This window comes from Oryzias latipes, chromosome 14, assembly GCF_002234675.1.
Source record: "Oryzias latipes chromosome 14, ASM223467v1".
Taxonomy (NCBI): domain Eukaryota; kingdom Metazoa; phylum Chordata; class Actinopteri; order Beloniformes; family Adrianichthyidae; genus Oryzias; species Oryzias latipes.
In genome coordinates this window covers 16953263-16969511 of record NC_019872.2, presented here as the reverse complement: position 1 = coordinate 16969511, position 16249 = coordinate 16953263, and the positions used below count along the sequence as shown (strand labels likewise).

The 16249-nt window shown below is 39.5% G+C and overlaps 1 protein-coding gene across 8 annotated transcripts in view; it reads left to right on the top strand.

Annotated features, from left to right (window-relative positions):
• Nucleotides 1-16249, top strand: part of msi2 (musashi RNA binding protein 2) — a 313108-nt gene that overhangs the window by 285413 nt on the left and 11446 nt on the right. For 3 of the 8 annotated variants that reach the window (XM_023962329.1, XM_023962328.1, XM_023962327.1), the window contains exons 11-13: nucleotides 2195-2314; nucleotides 11687-11866; nucleotides 16070-16224. In XM_023962329.1, coding sequence (XP_023818097.1) covers nucleotides 2195-2314; nucleotides 11687-11866; nucleotides 16070-16224 — 455 coding nt within the window. The remainder of the gene's footprint in view (nucleotides 1-2194; nucleotides 2315-11686; nucleotides 11867-16069; nucleotides 16225-16249) is intronic. The other 5 variants (XM_023962330.1, XM_023962331.1, XM_023962333.1 and 2 more) reach the window with 5 other exon arrangements.

Genomic DNA, 16249 nt, shown 5'->3' with positions numbered 1-16249 from the left:
TCTCACCACAACTTTGCCCGCAACTAACTTCCAAGCCAGTAGGTCTGCTGGGGGTGTCATTACAATGGCAGTGAGGGAAGAGAGATTCAGCACTTAGGAAAATAGATGAAGGTCGGGCACAACCTTGGAGACTGTGCGGCAGAAAGGCAAGGGTGCATGGAAAACGTTAGCACAGGACCTAAACAAGTTTCTATATAAGCCAAAATGTCTTCCAATTTGTTCCACATGCGGATGCAAGAGTAAACGACACAAACACAGTTGATTTTTGTTGACTTTTGTGCGTTCTTGTCATCTAGTCTCACCTTCTCTCCTGAGCTGTTAGGCAGTTGGGGGGGGCATTTCTTTCTCTTCTTCACCTGCCTGCCAGTCACAGCATGACGGCTCCTCACACCCCACACGCACATTCATGGTCATATTGTGTCCGTAGAGTTGTGAATTACCTCCCTCTCAGCCAGCTGATGAAAAGCTATGTGTTTTTCTCTGTGACTGCGGCTCATCTGACCCTGCCCTTTCACGTCCTCCTTCTCCCCTCCGTCTCATCGCTCTTTTGTGTCAGCTTCTTTTCTCTCTGCAATCGCAGAACAAGGCTGGCCTGGAAAATAGGTCACCTGCTGGTGCTCCTCTCACCTCCACAGCATTCAAAAAATAATCCTCAGAGGTGTCCTGTGCCTTTTTGTAATGGTTAAACCACAGGCTGACCACAACATAGAAAAAAAACCACATTTAGCTACAAAGAAAATGCACATTTTCGCAAATATATTTTCCCCAATTGAGAACTTTGCCAGTGCTCTTTTTTTTATTTAGCGAGTGAGTAAAGCATTTCCTGTGGAGATAATTTTAGGAAGCTGATTAGGCATTGACAGTGTTGAGCTGAGAGTGAGGAATCTCATCACCTCTGTTAATGACATGTCATTCCTGCGCTGAGAGAGGAGCACAGGCCCTGGGCATGGACTAGCGTCTCTCAGCCACCTCAAGCTGCTGTGTTCATTAAGGCCAACAATGTAATTACGATTCTCAGATACTGCTTTGGCTTAATTACAGTCTGATTTTTGGGCTGATATTTGTGGTAATTATTAGACCCTTAAAAACTGGATTTGTCTTTTTCACACTTTTCCGCTTCATTAGTTCTTCAGAAAAGGACATTTTAGATTAAATTACGGTTGAATCCGTGTGCATACTTTAAAGATCCATTCCAATTGAAATGGTGTTTTTGGTGTTTTTAACATGTTCTTGTGGTATTTTTCTCATGATGGAGGATGTGTAAAGAAAATTACGGGATTACATCAATACAACTCAGAGGTGAATTTCTGATCAACTATTTCCATTCTGCAGAAACTATGTCCTAGAAAACGATGCAGGTTTTGGCTAAAAAAAGTTAAAAGATGATCGGAGTGGGACTTTAAATCTTACAGCCTGCAAGTGTTGGACTGTTATAAACATCTGTATAGGGGAAAAGACTTTTATTTAAATAAGCTTGCAGATGGAACTCTCTCCTGAGTGTCAGATCATAAAACAGATGCTGCCATCTGAGTGTGGGAAATGTATTTTTTATGCTCTATATTCTCTACCTGAGTAGCCCAACAAAAAACTGTGAGTTGCATGTTAGTGGATTATTTAGATTCACTTTAAATTTTCTATAATTGGGAGCTTTTGGGAGGGGGGGGGGGGGGGGGGGGCGCTGTCCCTAGAGGTACAGGTACTTCTGCACATGTCTAGGCATCTCAGATGCGGCTGCAGTCTTTTAGCTAAAGCATGCACGGTACAGAATGGCAGACCTACGGTAAATTCTCTCCATAGTACGCTCCTTCACTTGAGCCAGCTGGTCCCCCTCTGTGGAATTCTGATTATTGCACTTCTAATCTGTGACGCAGAAAAGAATATATTTATGGTTTCAGTTGTAATTTTACAGTTGTGATTCCTAACTTGAGCAACGAGGAGTGCCAGAACCCCAGCAGAACAGGTGATCCATGTAAAACCTCTCATGTTTAACACATTCACCGGGGTTTTGAATGTCACAGTGGGCTCTGTAGATGTCTGCTGATAGATGTCGCTCTGACACGAGCCCCTGGCTCTGACAGTTATAGTTTTATCCTGCAGCTCAGCGCCGCTCTCAGCATTCTCCTGTAGCTTTGGGACGTACTCATCCATGTGCAGGAAGTGATGCGTGTGTGTATGTGTGTGTATGTGCCTGCAGGCTTCCCTGCGACAGCATATGGACCGGTGGCGGCAGCGGCGGTAGCAGCAGCGCGTGGCTCAGGTAGGGGGGCCCGTGGAAGAGGCGGCTACTTGGCGTACCCACAGAGCACAGGGCCAGGTAAACGCTCTGTCCATGTTCTGTGTGGCTGCTGCTCTCTTCAACTTCTCCTGCTCTGCTTCCCACCATAGATCCTTTGAGTCCCCTGCTTCCCCCAAAAAAATTCAACTTTAGGCTGAAAAATTAACTTTGACATAAACACCCCTCTTTGCACCTCTTTAGTTTTTTAATCTATTATTTAACTCCCTTCTGTAGCATCAATTTTTAAAACACTCCAAAAGAATTTTTTTTATTTTTAAAGTAAAAAAATAGGTTTGAGATCATCTAAAAACATTTACAAGTGGAACCCTTTTACATAACAATTAAAATGTAAACTTCTTTCCTCCTAACATGGTTTGCCACTTTTGCTTTCGTTTGGCAAACTAACCATTAAACTAACAGAGTCTGAACAAAGCTTAAATAAGCTAATAGTTAAGGTGGTTCATGTTTTCTTGTTTGCCGCATTTGCCCCCTGGTCACTGTCATCCCTCTAAAATTCAACAATCCCCTCTCCAGACATTAAGTAGAGTCTATTAAAGTCTTGTTAAGAGCCAAGGAAAGCATAGTGACAGTGCACATCCTGTTTACAACAAACAGACAAATTTTTCTGCAGCAAAAACAAGTCTGTAGTTTCTTTCCATCTTAAACAGCATTGATCAGCTTGTCGGCTTCATTTAGACATCCTGCTTTTTCCACCTTAACAACTGTAGATCCTTCAATAGCTGTCAATAATGCCTTCCCCTGACTGAGCACACAACCTCCCAGCTTTAAGGAAGAGTGTCTTTCCCAATCAGGCAAAGCGCTCGAAGCCTGCAGGAGTAAATGTGTTTTAATTATTGCTCAGATCTTTGTGTAGTTTGTGCCGTGGGCTCACAGACATAAAGTCAGGCGGTCGTTTACTGCTGCTTGAAGTTATTTGAAGTGCACTCAATTCCACGTAAATGCACAGATGGCCACCGCAGAGAATGAATACTACCTGCATGTACGTGTGCACAAAAGTGGACGCTCTTTTGCTCCTTTAAAGCAACAAGAAGGGACAGTGGAAGCTAATCAAAGCCTCTATCTTCTCCGCCAGGCTGTTTATTTTGCATTTTTAAAACAAACAATTTGCCCAACAATTGCGACAAACATTTGAGAAGGAGCAGGAATGTTGATTTGGGGTCAGCAGCAGCCAGAAAGAGAGAGACGTGATGGCAGCCATTGTGTACAATTTAATTCTGACAGCAGCAAATAGTGGGGCGACAAGTAAATGATTATGAGCAGAGGCTGAGAGGAGCGCCGTCAAAGTGGGAAGCGGTGACATCAGGGAAGTGTTGTAGACTATTTAAACAGTAATGGGGGAATTAAAAGAGAGAAATGTCCGTGCTCTGTCACTGGAGAATCTGTGTGATAAACAAAGCCATGAGGAAAATCTAGAGGGTTGTTTCATCAGCTGTAGCCGCACCACAATCATTTAGATTTCAGAAAAAAAGAAAAACATCTTTGTGTCTTCATCTTTCCATAGCGTTGTTTTTGCGTCGCATCTTTTGTTAGTTAAATGCATTTGTGTCTTTGACTGTTGACACCTCGAACAACAGTAACATGCAGAGATGGCTCTGTCTATGCAGACAAAGAGGACACAGACTCTTCAGGCTTGACCTTCCTTCCTCCCTTCGTGTGTCGACTAGGGATGCTGCTGCATCTCCGTCCAATCTTATGGTTTAATTTGCAGCAGTCAGCTCCATGTCAGCTCAGGAATAGCAATCCCGTTGGTTTCATTTTTTTTTGCTAAACTCTGTAATTTTAGTCCCGACAAGGATTCTTGGTGGTAGGAGGTAAAAAAAAAAAAAGGTTTTTACTTGTGGATTCTTTATGCTTTGACTCCACCTACAGTTGCCTTAGAGCACCACATGTTGCATGTATGTTTGTCCAAAATAAATAAAAGGAGCAGTTGATGAACAACACTTGAATACTGAGAGTGTTCAAAGCAAACTTGTCTGTAACCTTTGTAAGTGCTGTGATTTTTGTTTGCAAATCGTCAGCGATTGCAGTAAAAATGTGGACAGCCTGTTCCATCGCCGAGCGAGAGCACTTTCACTCAACTCTCAGCATTCGGAAGACAAAATGATGGAGTTGAGATGACGAGGTGTATTTTTCAGTGTCTCCAAAATACTCACTTTGCACATCATTTACACACAAGGAAAAATGCATTTGGTAGATAATATGTATCTTAAGCATTCTCATGCACAGAGGATTTATTCATTTGTTATAAAATTTTGAGTGAATGAATGAATCTTCTGTTACTCCTAGATGTTATTTGGAGTCCTCCATTACTTTCCATTTAGGAGAACGAACAGCACCCAGAGCTTGTTTCAGAGAAGAAAGGTGGCTTTAGGCCAGACAGGGACAATCTACTAATCCTGCAAAAATGTCCAGCTCCTGCTTGAAATACATCTAAACACAGTTGGTAGACTTAGCCAACCAAAACACACCTGTTAATCTGACCAGAACAACAGTACACAAACAGAACAGACATGAACTCGACATAGTGAAAGAAAAAGTAGAATAGGAAATAAACACAAAAAGTAATTCTTTTCTTTTGTGAAAATTATTCAAAAGTACTCTAAATTAATATAAATGACTTTAATATTGTGGATAATTTAGCTGTAATTTTTGGCTTTTGCACAAAATGTGCAACAGAGTAAACTTTTGGTGTATTACATTTACATTTGTTTATTTATGAGAACACATTTTCTCTCACAAAAATCAAATGTGATTCCTTGTATATAAAATGAACGAGATCCACGCAGATTAAAAATGACGTGTTTATCTCCAAAGCTATAACAAAATTTTTATTTTAAAACAAATGTCAGATTTGCTTTAAGAACAACGCTACTACAGGATGGATTTTAGTTCTAAGGTGGAAAAAAGATTTTCTGTTGCCATCAATGTGGCAACATTTTTTTTTACTGTTTATTAGATTGAATTTCTTTACAATAGATGAAGGTTTTGCTAAATTTCAATCCAAAAAAATCTGTTGCAGGAGACTTCATTGATTGGTTAAAAATGTGTCACCTGACTAGCTTCTCTACGTTTCCTGCCGTGTCCTTCACAATAAAAGCTTAGTGCTGCTGATTACATCCAGTGAACCGTTAATAAAAATAGTTTTGATGTAATGGCTTACTGGCCTCCCCATATCAATGTCAAATACAAATCAGACCAGGCCGTGTTCTTTTTCTTACAGAAAATTAGAGTCAGACATGCTGCATTCACTGTCATTACAATGAATGGGACTTTTATTTGTAAAAAAAAAAAAAAAAAAAGAAGAGAAAAGAAAAAAGCCATTATGGATGTTATTCAGGAGAAAATCTTTTGGAGTTTTTTTTTCTGCTTTGGTCTACAGTTATACATGTATTTTGTTCCCTGATCTCCAGCAGAAAACTCCTCAAGTGGATCAGGGAGATCTGGCTACTGCACAGAGTTTAGTACTGCCTAAGGGCACAGAGGTAGCAGCCCATAGTAAGCTTTATAAACTGCTGTTGCAGTTTGGAACCTGCTTTGAGCTGCAGCACAAAACCACTGAAGTTCTGGATTTTTTCTTCTTTTTTTTTTTACTTCGTATTAGCACTGAATATCTGCAAATCTAGATTAAAGACAAGAATATTTCCATCCTACTGCTAAAGGGCAATACTTAAAAAAACAAATGATTTTTTTTAATAAATTGAAGATGGACATGTAATAATACTTCTATATACATATAAGCACTTTCTCCTTGTGAATTCTAAATGACATTGTACCCAGGTCATGTGAATAAAAATGTCATTTTCCCCTCCCAATATTTTAGCGTTTTCTTCTGGCACAGTTAGAAAAAAGAAATTGAAGCAAATGGTTCATATTTTCAATTCTTAAAAGACATTTGTACTTTTTTTCATATTTTGAGCCTCGTCTCAGATCTCAGCTTCCCCCTCAAAGCAGATTGGTCTGCATGTTCAGGTGCAGTGATCCACTGTTTATCTCGGCTCAAAGCCGACTGCGGTGTCTTAGTTTCAGCCTGAATCAGGATCATCTTCACTTTGAAAAGCTGTTCTTCCTGTCAGCTGGCTGCTTCTCATTTTTGTTCTCTTCCTTTTTTTTAGAACTCATCTCACTTCTTCTTCTTCTTCCAGCTTTTTTCTCTGCCGATGGAAAGAGGGAAACCTCTTTGACAGACATTTTCAAATTAAGATTATTATCAATTTCTTCCCAATAAATTCCCTGATTTTCAGCTGTGCCCGAGAGGAAAGTAACAGTGACTGTGTGCAGGGAGCTTAATCAGTCTGGCTCTTAGTGAGCTCTGGTCCATTCTGTCCCTGATGCTAATCTTCAGAGCTTAGCTGTGACGCCAGGAGCACTTCTCATGTATTCGATGCAAAATAACACACGCAGACATGCTGAGGCAGTTCTGCTTGCTGGGGTTTTTGGTGGAGGCCTGGGGAAATATTAGACACACGAGGGAGGGCAAAGCGTCCCTTCACACCTTCACCACAAAGTGGTGGCTCTCACAGCTGTGGGGCGCAGATGCACCGAGGCTGCGGGCTCTCTGGATGTCGCCGCTCTGCCCTCCAGGGGCTGCATGAATAACGCACTGCTACCAAAGGCTTTGAACAGCAGATCCGTTTTGTCCTCAGACTGAAAACTCATCTGTGGAAAGCATGCCTTCTGCAGAATATTTGCGCTTCAGAAATAAACAAGCACTTCAAAAAACATTTTTTTTTATAGTTTTAGCATTTTATTTAACACTTTCCAATGCACCAACACATGGTTAGATAACAGACATATTTAGAAGGTTGTACTTTTATGAAAACATGCAGCTTCCAATACTTCAGTTTTCAATCATAGCCACAGATTTGTTTTCAAAGCAGGAGTTAGAAAAAAACGGATCCTGTTATCAATCAGCAAACACTGCACTGCAAAAGACGTAGCCTCAAAATAGGAGAACACTAATCTTAAGACGAAAATCACTAGAAAGTAGTAAAAAAATCTGTCTATAAAGCAAGACGTTTTTACTTAACAAAAAATCGTATAATAAGATATCAAAATCTAGAAACAAGATGTTCGAAAAGACAAAAAAGCTAAAAAGTTAACTAGATAGAATTTATGAAGTCGGCATGTTATAAAGCCCATTAATAAGTAAATGTTGCTAGTGCTAGGGAAATGGTTAGTATCATGAGTTTTTATTAAACTAATTGTTGTTTATTTTGATTGTCGTGACAAAAACACAAGTTCTATAAGTGGAAATGACTAATTTTAGAACAAAATGTGAACAAATAAGAACATGGCTCATCTCAATAAATCCTCATAAAATCTAAAACTCTCTTTTGTTTTAACAGAAATCTAAATTTCTGTTTCCAAAAAAATGAAAATGAATGCCAGTCTACCTTTTTAACATTCAGATAACTTTGAAATAACATTTTTAAAATTTAACCAAAAATTACAATTTGAGGTTTTAATTCCAGTCTTTAATCTAATTTTTCTATTTTTAAGAGTTACAGGATTTTGACTCATTTTAATATAAACTTCCTTATTTTTCTTATTTTGGGAAAAGTTTGGAAAGTGTGCAGCAAAGATTAATTAAATCAAAGTAAAACCTGGTAAAATATCTTTAATGTCTAAAAACAAAGTTTTAAATCTTTGTAGGTATCAAACAGTTTGCATTGTAAATGTTCTTTCACAGTTGCAAGAAGCTCCCGTTCTAACAGGGTAAAATCTGCATGAGAATCCTTTCATGCTGTCTGAGTGGGCTAACCATGTTTAGTAAACTGAACCTCATTATGCAGTGTTTGGATTCTGTCTGTGACCTCTCACAGTTATTGTCCAGTAATGTTTAAAACAAACACAAATCAGAAGCTTTTGAGTTTGTTCTTTATTTGAAAGAATGGCCAAAAAAAGAAAGGCAAAGTATTCATAGAAATAAAAACCAAGTAAAGAAAACAGAAGCCGGAGTACGGGTGAGCAAATGCAAGAAGAAATCATCTGTTAAAATTCATTAGACAAGCCTCTCTGAACACAAAATGACAAGACATTAAATATGTATTATTTATGAAATGTCTGTGCTCTATGAAAAGGGTGTCTAGTGCTGTTAATTACTCAGCCATTCATTCAGAAAAGATTATTTCAAATAGAAAGTGAAAGCAAGACTCGACGGCAAAAGAGCAGTTAGTTTCCTTACGCTATTTTTAAATGACACTGGTGAAAATGGAAAAGCTAATTATGGCAGCTCTAAAATTCAGGGCTAATTTGAGGAGCCGCGTGTCAGGTTTATTGACATCTTCTGCGGAGCGACGCGGTTTGATCGCCACAGAGGAATCCGGCTTGTGCCACGGGGGCCAAGAGAGGAGCAAGTGTGTGAACAGTCACAGCTTCCAGAGATGAAAATAACTTTTCAGTTATAGATTTTTTTATCCCCCTGTTCCCTCTATTTGTTGACTGTATAAATAACAGGTCCGATCATGTATATTCAAAGAGCCTGACAGATGAGAAGTCAATATTTTGCTGATGACCTGAATTCAGAGTAGAGGCTCCGACTTACTTTGAGGTAGAAACTTTTGTATTCTCATAGATTATGCTATTTTTTTTTTATAGGCGCCGGTTTGTTTGGTCTCAAAGGGACACTGCGATCACCAACTTGTATAAATTTCCCACACCCTAATGTCGCAGTGGGCTCCATTTTATCTTAAGAGTGATAGGTTTTATTTTCTAACAAGGGAGAAAAAGGAGAATTAGTACTTTCAAGGTTTATGATTCCTCCTTAAAGGCAGTCACCTGGCAAAGTGGAAACGAGAACAGGGCATTTATCCTCTTCCAGAGAGGCTCTCCGATGATGTCAGTAACAGATGACTGTGAGACACTCCCCTCTCCATCGCCTCACAGCCAGCTTTGGTCACCGAGGGCAGCAGGGAGAGAGGGTGGGGGCAGGGGAGATAATTATCAGTATAAATGAAGCCCTGCGAACGATTCGCACTGCTAGGTCCCCTGATCTAGTCTCCAAGGCAACCTCAACACGCTCATTTGTTTTGTAGATGAGTAATTACATCCAATTAGTGGCCAGTGGAAAAAAAAAAAAAAAAAGAATACCAGAAAGGGCCATTGTTCCGAAAAGATTGTCTGAATATTAATAGTGGGACGGTCTGAGGCGCGGCGATATGATTGCTGATACGGATGCAGCTGTGGGCACACTGCTCAGTCTCCTCCTGCATAACAGATCAGATAGCCACTGATGAAAATATATGGCTTTAAAAATGCATCTGCGTGCTAGGTGTCAGAGTCATGCAGCTCTGTGTTTGCAGCAAACAAAGCTAGTTTGCTGTCACTATTTCACTGTTTAACCTGGCGGGATGTTTGCTCAAAGAAAAAAAAAGTTTGGGGTTTGGATTATTTGTGTTATGGATGGTCGTCTGTTTGGTCAGATTTTCACTGATTTTGAGTTTCTCTTCAGTTTTTTTATTTTTTTAATATACAGGGCTGGGCTACATTTTTAAAGACCCACTCCAATAAAAATGCAGTTTTTGGTATTTTTGACATGTTTTTGTGGCATTTTTCTCACAATGGAGGACACGCATATGAAAATAATTATCCTAAAATTGCATTTCTAAGTATTCATTCAAATCATTATGAAAATGATTTTAGAAAAAGCTTGTAGTTGGGACATAGAAGCTACTACGACAAGCCACATGCTCACTGCTCTGCTCTATTCCTTGCATCCTCTTGTAGACGACTAGATCCATGAACATTTTCATTTTCCTTGTCCTGGCATATGGCCTTAAACTGTACGGCTAGATAGCATTAATATTGCTCACCGTTTTTGTTGTATTGTTAGGTTGGAGTTGTGAGGGGCTGTTGGCTAGTGGAAAATACTGTAAACAGATGCCTCATCTGCATTGACTTTGACTTCCATGTGCTGCTTGTTAATGTGACTAAGTGGTTCATCTTTGGGGGAAAAAAATTCTGGTTAAAAAATGTAGATTTTTCTCATTTTCCCCCTTACAGTGTATTGAAATAAAAGTAATTTTTCTGCTATAGTTTTATTTTGTGCCATTTATCATAAGAAATGAGGGAAATGCAGCGCCTTTGTGGAATGAAAGAAGTACTTCCTGTTTGATTTTAGCATCTCCACTCGCCTGAAATGGTTTTTTTTTGGAACGGCTTCCTTATGAATTCCCAATAACACGGTTTGTGTGATTGTCAAATGTTTCTTTTCCATTATAATTATTCCATTGATCCAGTTTCCCTCATTAGCAAGGCCAATCAATTTTCAGTGACATTTGTCTAAGTGAAATAAATGGAATGATTGCTTCTTGAGCTTTGTTCAATGTGTCAGGCATTATGTGACGTACGTGGGAAGCCTGCCCTATTTGGAGCCTATAATTTGATGAGTGGGCAGACAGCCCACAAGTGCTGAGATCAGAGTGCTAAAAAGCATTGGCGGGGAGAAACATGGCTGGTGCTTATATTCCATTTGGCAGAAGTGGACTGTCTAACTCTGAATGGGTGGAGGTGAAGTGCTTTTGAATGGCTATTTGCTCCACGACCCAAATAAAACACACTCTCACGCACACCCAGCAGGGGAAACCCAGCATGGAGAAGCCGGAGTCACCGATCTCAGTCCCTCCTGAGTAGATTAACCTGGTTATCAAAGAGGTGTGAGAAGGAGCCATTTCTTTTAATTGCACTCTTCATAGGAGCGGCTTGTCTCAGATTAAGAGAACAAGCAATAAATGTCAGCATGTCTTATTGTTGAATGACATTTTCTAAACTGTTGGTAATCCGCCATCTGCGTCAAAGGAGGAATCATCTGAAGAGGCCGGTTTGAGACGTGCTCAGGGTACTTACGACCCCTCGGATGCTTATCATCAATTAACATAAACGTATTTGTGTCTAACTCACAGGATGGAAAAAAGAACTTATCAGTTTTTATTGGTCCGAGAGGAGACAGTAGATTGATTATTGATTGGCGCTCTGTGTTTGCTTCCTTCAGGTAACCAAGAATTGTCCACCTGAAATGTAAAATGTATTGATCTGTTTTTAATGATTCTTTAGCTTTATCTCACTCTTTAGAGTTTAAGACAGACCAGCCAATTATGGAAAAGTCAACGTGTCAAACCCGCGGCCTTATTGTGTATGCTGTGTTTGCTTTTAATGGCCAGCTTCAAGGTAAAAAAAAAAAAAAAAAAAGATTGGAGGTTTAAATGCATCCTTTCAGTGAGAGATCAAATGGCTGCTGGGGAGGGGGGGTCAATTAAAGTCAACTAAATGCATTGATGCAACACACCGACAAGCTATGCTCAGCAATCTGGACACTGACTTTGACTTTGACAAAAGTTCATTTCCACAATGATGGAGTCCCCTCCCCTCCCCACCCTATACTGTATCTCCCAGGCCTCCCCGATTATGGGTTTTACTCTGCGCCCAGTGACCAGAGGGGGGGGCCCTGTTCCTTTGCTGACTATGGCTCCCTGGGGCCCCAAGCGGCTCAGATGCTGCACAGTGAGCATGCCACCTCCGCCTGCAACTCCCCCCTCCAGCACCTACACAGCCCGGATCAGTTTAAGAACCCAGGTTTGTATATGAGCATCTATCTCATCCACCTTTTGAACTTTTCCATTTGATTCATCACATTGTTCCATGCAGCTGATCAGATCTTTTGTTTTATGAACATGTTTTCTCAAAAAAAAAAAAAGAAAAGAAAAGAAATTGCCCTAAAGTTCCCCAAATTGCATGTTCTTCCTCCTCTTTTGAAAATTTTAACCAATTTTATTTTTTTTTTTTTTTTTGTTTCTTTGTGGAGTTATGTCGCAGCCTTTGCTTGCACATGAGAGGCTGACGCTCGCAGAATGTACTCCTTCATTTGCATGTGAACAAAATGATCCCTTATGATGTTGGATAGTGTGAATTTATACATAAAATCTATTTGAAAAAAATTCTTCTAAAAATCAATGTGTGGATTATTGCAGGATGAAGTTGAAGATTTTAAGAAAAAGTTTGATCATATAAAAAAAAATAAGATGTGGAGCAAGTTTGTTAAAGAAACATTTTACTATTGTTCTTCTGCAGGTTTAATTAGATTCATTACCTAACAGTCATAAAAAAGGATTCAATAGTCTGGAAAATGCAACAAAAAAACAACTTGAAGACTTGCAATTTCTACCTCCAAAAGATGTTTAGTGTTTGGAAGATCTTCAGAAATGTGGAGTTAAGTTTGTTGTTTTGTACCAATTGCTCCTGAAAAGACTAAGAACAGGACAGTTGCTGCTCCTATTCTTTGTTGATAACGCATCAGGACTGCAATCAGGTCAGCGCAGTCCCCCCTTGTTTGGAGTCTCTGCAGGTTATATAAAGTGTCTTGTTATCGAGTTATCGCAGCAGCTCTAAAATTTCATCTTTTAAATTACCAGTGAAAAGGTCAGTTACACCCAGGGAACCTACTTCCTCCTAAACTCCTGTGGTTGCACCAGCAACTAATGAAAATGAATTTTATAGCCAGTTTCTGTGAAATGTTCACTTTACACTGAGAGAGAAAAGTAAATGATTTTTGACTTTTAAAAGTCTTTTGGTTCAAGGATTTCGTAAAAAAAAAGTCAGTCCACCAACTTTTTCATTCTCCAAAATTGTTTCTGTCTTTTCAACATGTCAAATCAATAAACATGAACATGTTGCGGATGTTTTCTTTTGTTTTGCTTTGCAGAAAAAATATTTTTTTTCTAGCAGAAAAGCTCAACTTCAGATTTCCTAATATGAATTCTTCTGTAATGCAAGTGAGACTGCTTTAACAGTATTTACTTGTGACATTAGGAATCCAGAATGTTGTGATTGTGTCTGCTGATGCTGTGGCTCTCTCATGGTGTTTTATGGCTGTCAGGGTAGAGAGGGTTTGTGTGGAAGTCCCCCTGCTGGACCGGTGGTGTATTGCTCCTGGTGGTTGTTTTGCATATGACAACACGTTCAGATCCTGAGTGAGTCAACAAGGTTTGATTGCTTTGTAACATGATTTACGTGCGCGTTGTTTGTGCAGTTAACTTCATATTTGCAGCCAACCCTGACTCTAATTAGATCAAAAGCAGAGACAGTGATGGCATTTGTTTGGATGCTTCAGGTAGACCGAAATAAAAGTAGAAAGATTGAATTGAATTTTTCCTTTGTTTTTAAATTGCAAGTGTAATTCCAATGATAAATGTGAAGCATAAGATGCTTGAGAATTTGTTTCCCTGTAATTGCTTCTTCTGCTTTTTTAGTTCATTTAAAGCTAATTAGAAAAGACAAGTGAGTTTTAATTTGAAATTTGTCACAGAGACAAAAAATGTTCTCTACAGCAAAATATTCTATTTCACAAAAGAGATAAGAGAAATTAGAGCTTTCATCTTTAATTCAGTCCCTAAATCTGGAGGAAATCTTCATTTTTATTCAAGTATTTTTGCAAAAGTGACAGAATGAGTGTTTTCTTTGTGGACTTTTCCTGTTTGTTGATGTTAGTAAAGTAACTGTAATAAAAAAGTAGCCCAAGAAATTACTTTAACTTCAGTTCAAGTGTACCACCACCGCCAAAATAAAAGCAGATGGAGTAGAACTTTCATTATGAGCTATTGTAAAACAAGCAGAAGAGCAAAGAAGCTCAGTTAGTTTTGTTGCATTTGTTGCACCAGTTTTGTAAGTCAAGGCTAGCACCTTGGAAGCAGAGATGCTGTTTGTTTATTTAATAATGCAATATGTAGGATTTCTCTGGTAAGAAAGTAGGGGAGCGCGCTCCTGCTGTGTGTGTCTGTCCGTTAATGTGACTGGAGCGGTTCACGCCAGCGCAGTGTGAAAGTGATTTGTAGGTCTGACCTGGAAAAGCACCAGGGGAGATGATTGCACTCTGCACACAAATCCAGCTGCTACCAAGTTAAGTGTATACGTCTCATAATGTCTTAGAGACACACTGCAAAAACTGAATCTTGAGAATGTGAAAAGATCCTTGATTCAAGAAAAGTTCTCATTTTCTGTCTTGAAAGTTTTTCAATAGCAAAATAATCTTAGTTTGAGAAAAGTGACTAGAATTCCTTTAATTAAAAAAGGAGTTCTTTTTATGACCGTTTTTCTAACCCCATTGGCAGATTTTTTTGCTTATTTTAAGACAATTTTTCAAATGTTAAGGTTTTTGACTTCTTTCTAGGAGGCCTGTTTTATAGTGCATCGACTCAAAAGCCTTTTGATTCTAAAAACAATAACATTTTAGATAGAATTATGAATTTTATCATGACTAAAACACATTTTCCCGTCATGAGTTGAACAGCTTAAGTCACATTACATTAGCCTTTTTTTTTCCACTGTCTAATCTGTGTGCAGGAGCCTTACAGGTCCTACTGTACGCTCAAATAAAACACACATGGAGCGAAAAGGGAGGAGGGGGAGCACTCCAACAAAACTCAGCCATTAAAGGAAATGAAGGTTGCCATTTCAACTGAAAAAATCTTAATTATATAATAAATGAGCCAAGTGGGAGCTGCACAGAAAAGATAAGAGCAGTAGCTGCTCACTGTTTAAAGTCTTTAGTCAAACAGCAGCGTCAACTCTTGGAGATGTGTGTTTACCCAGATTGCTTTATTTTCCTAGAGTGCTATAAATGGATATGTACGGCGTGTTTTGAGGCACACTTAAATGAAGCAAAGTTGTCTTGAAGTACTTCTGATAGATGGAGCAGTGACACATTAAATAAGGTGACAGCCTGAGTTTGTCTGCAGGAAGGCGGTGGCTGAACTGCCGTCAAACCGCCTATTTGTGTGTGTGTGTGTGTGTGTTCTACAAAGACATCACAGGGTTCATGCGCCTATATTTACACAAGATTGAGTTTTTTCTGCACTCAGAACATTTTTCTCTTTATTCTGCTGTTTTTATTTATTGAACCCCCCCTCTACTTTTGGAAGTCTTTGTGTGAATAAGAGTGAGACAGAGGGTTACAGGAAAGTTGACAGCAGAGGAGATTGCTGTTAAGGGATCGCCACATTTTTCTTTCTCCCCGACTGTTTTTCCTTGTGTTGCCAGTGTTATTGGCCCCTAATAGGCATATGGGTTTTCAAAAGCCATTTTATTAGTCTGAGTTGCTCTTACTCACAGGGCAAAGGTGGTAAGTCATGTGCAGTATTTCTCTTTTATCTCCCGCTGAGTTTGGACCTGCAGGTGACCTCAGGTCAAGCTTTTATATTTCCCCCTTATGCCTACGTCTCCTGCCTGACAAACCTTTACTTTCCGGTGGAAGTTTCTCCAGCAGACTCAAGGTGCTGAGAATACATATGAGCAAAAGTTTCTAGTTTGGTTGCTCAACAAAAAAAAAAGCATAAAATCTTTGATTGCACAGTCCAATTGTACTTTTCTTCTTCAGCAAACAATGTTTTACAAGTTGTCCCTCACTTTTTTGCATGACAACACTGCAACGTACTAGTTAACCGGCATGTTGGAAGTTTGTTTAGCAGTGTGCCTGTTTTTTATGCATGATTAAGTGAATGTTAATATAAAGCATACGATTCAAAGCATGTAGACCCTGTTCAGAATATCATACTGGATTCAGCTGTAGTTTGAGTCAAATCCTAGAACATTGTTTTGTGAACTTTTGAGGAAATTGAACATTTAGTCTCAAATATAGAAACCTGCATCCGTAGAGAAGAACAAGTCCTTGGTGACAAAGTTGTGAATCCAGTGATGTGTTCTTTTATGTCCTCCTGTAATTGTGGAGCTGATCTCTGTTGAATGTTCCTGAGCTGCTCTGCTCCTTGCTGTGTTTGTACGCAGGAGCCAACCCATCGAGACCCGGAGGCTTCCCAGGCGCAAACAGTCCAGGTCCTGTGGCTGACTTGTACGGACCCAGCAGCCAGGATTCGGCTGTTGGCAACTACATCAGCGCTGCTAGCCCTCAGCCAGGCTCTGGATTTGGACCCAGCATCACAGTGAGTTGATTTAGACCTCTAAAGC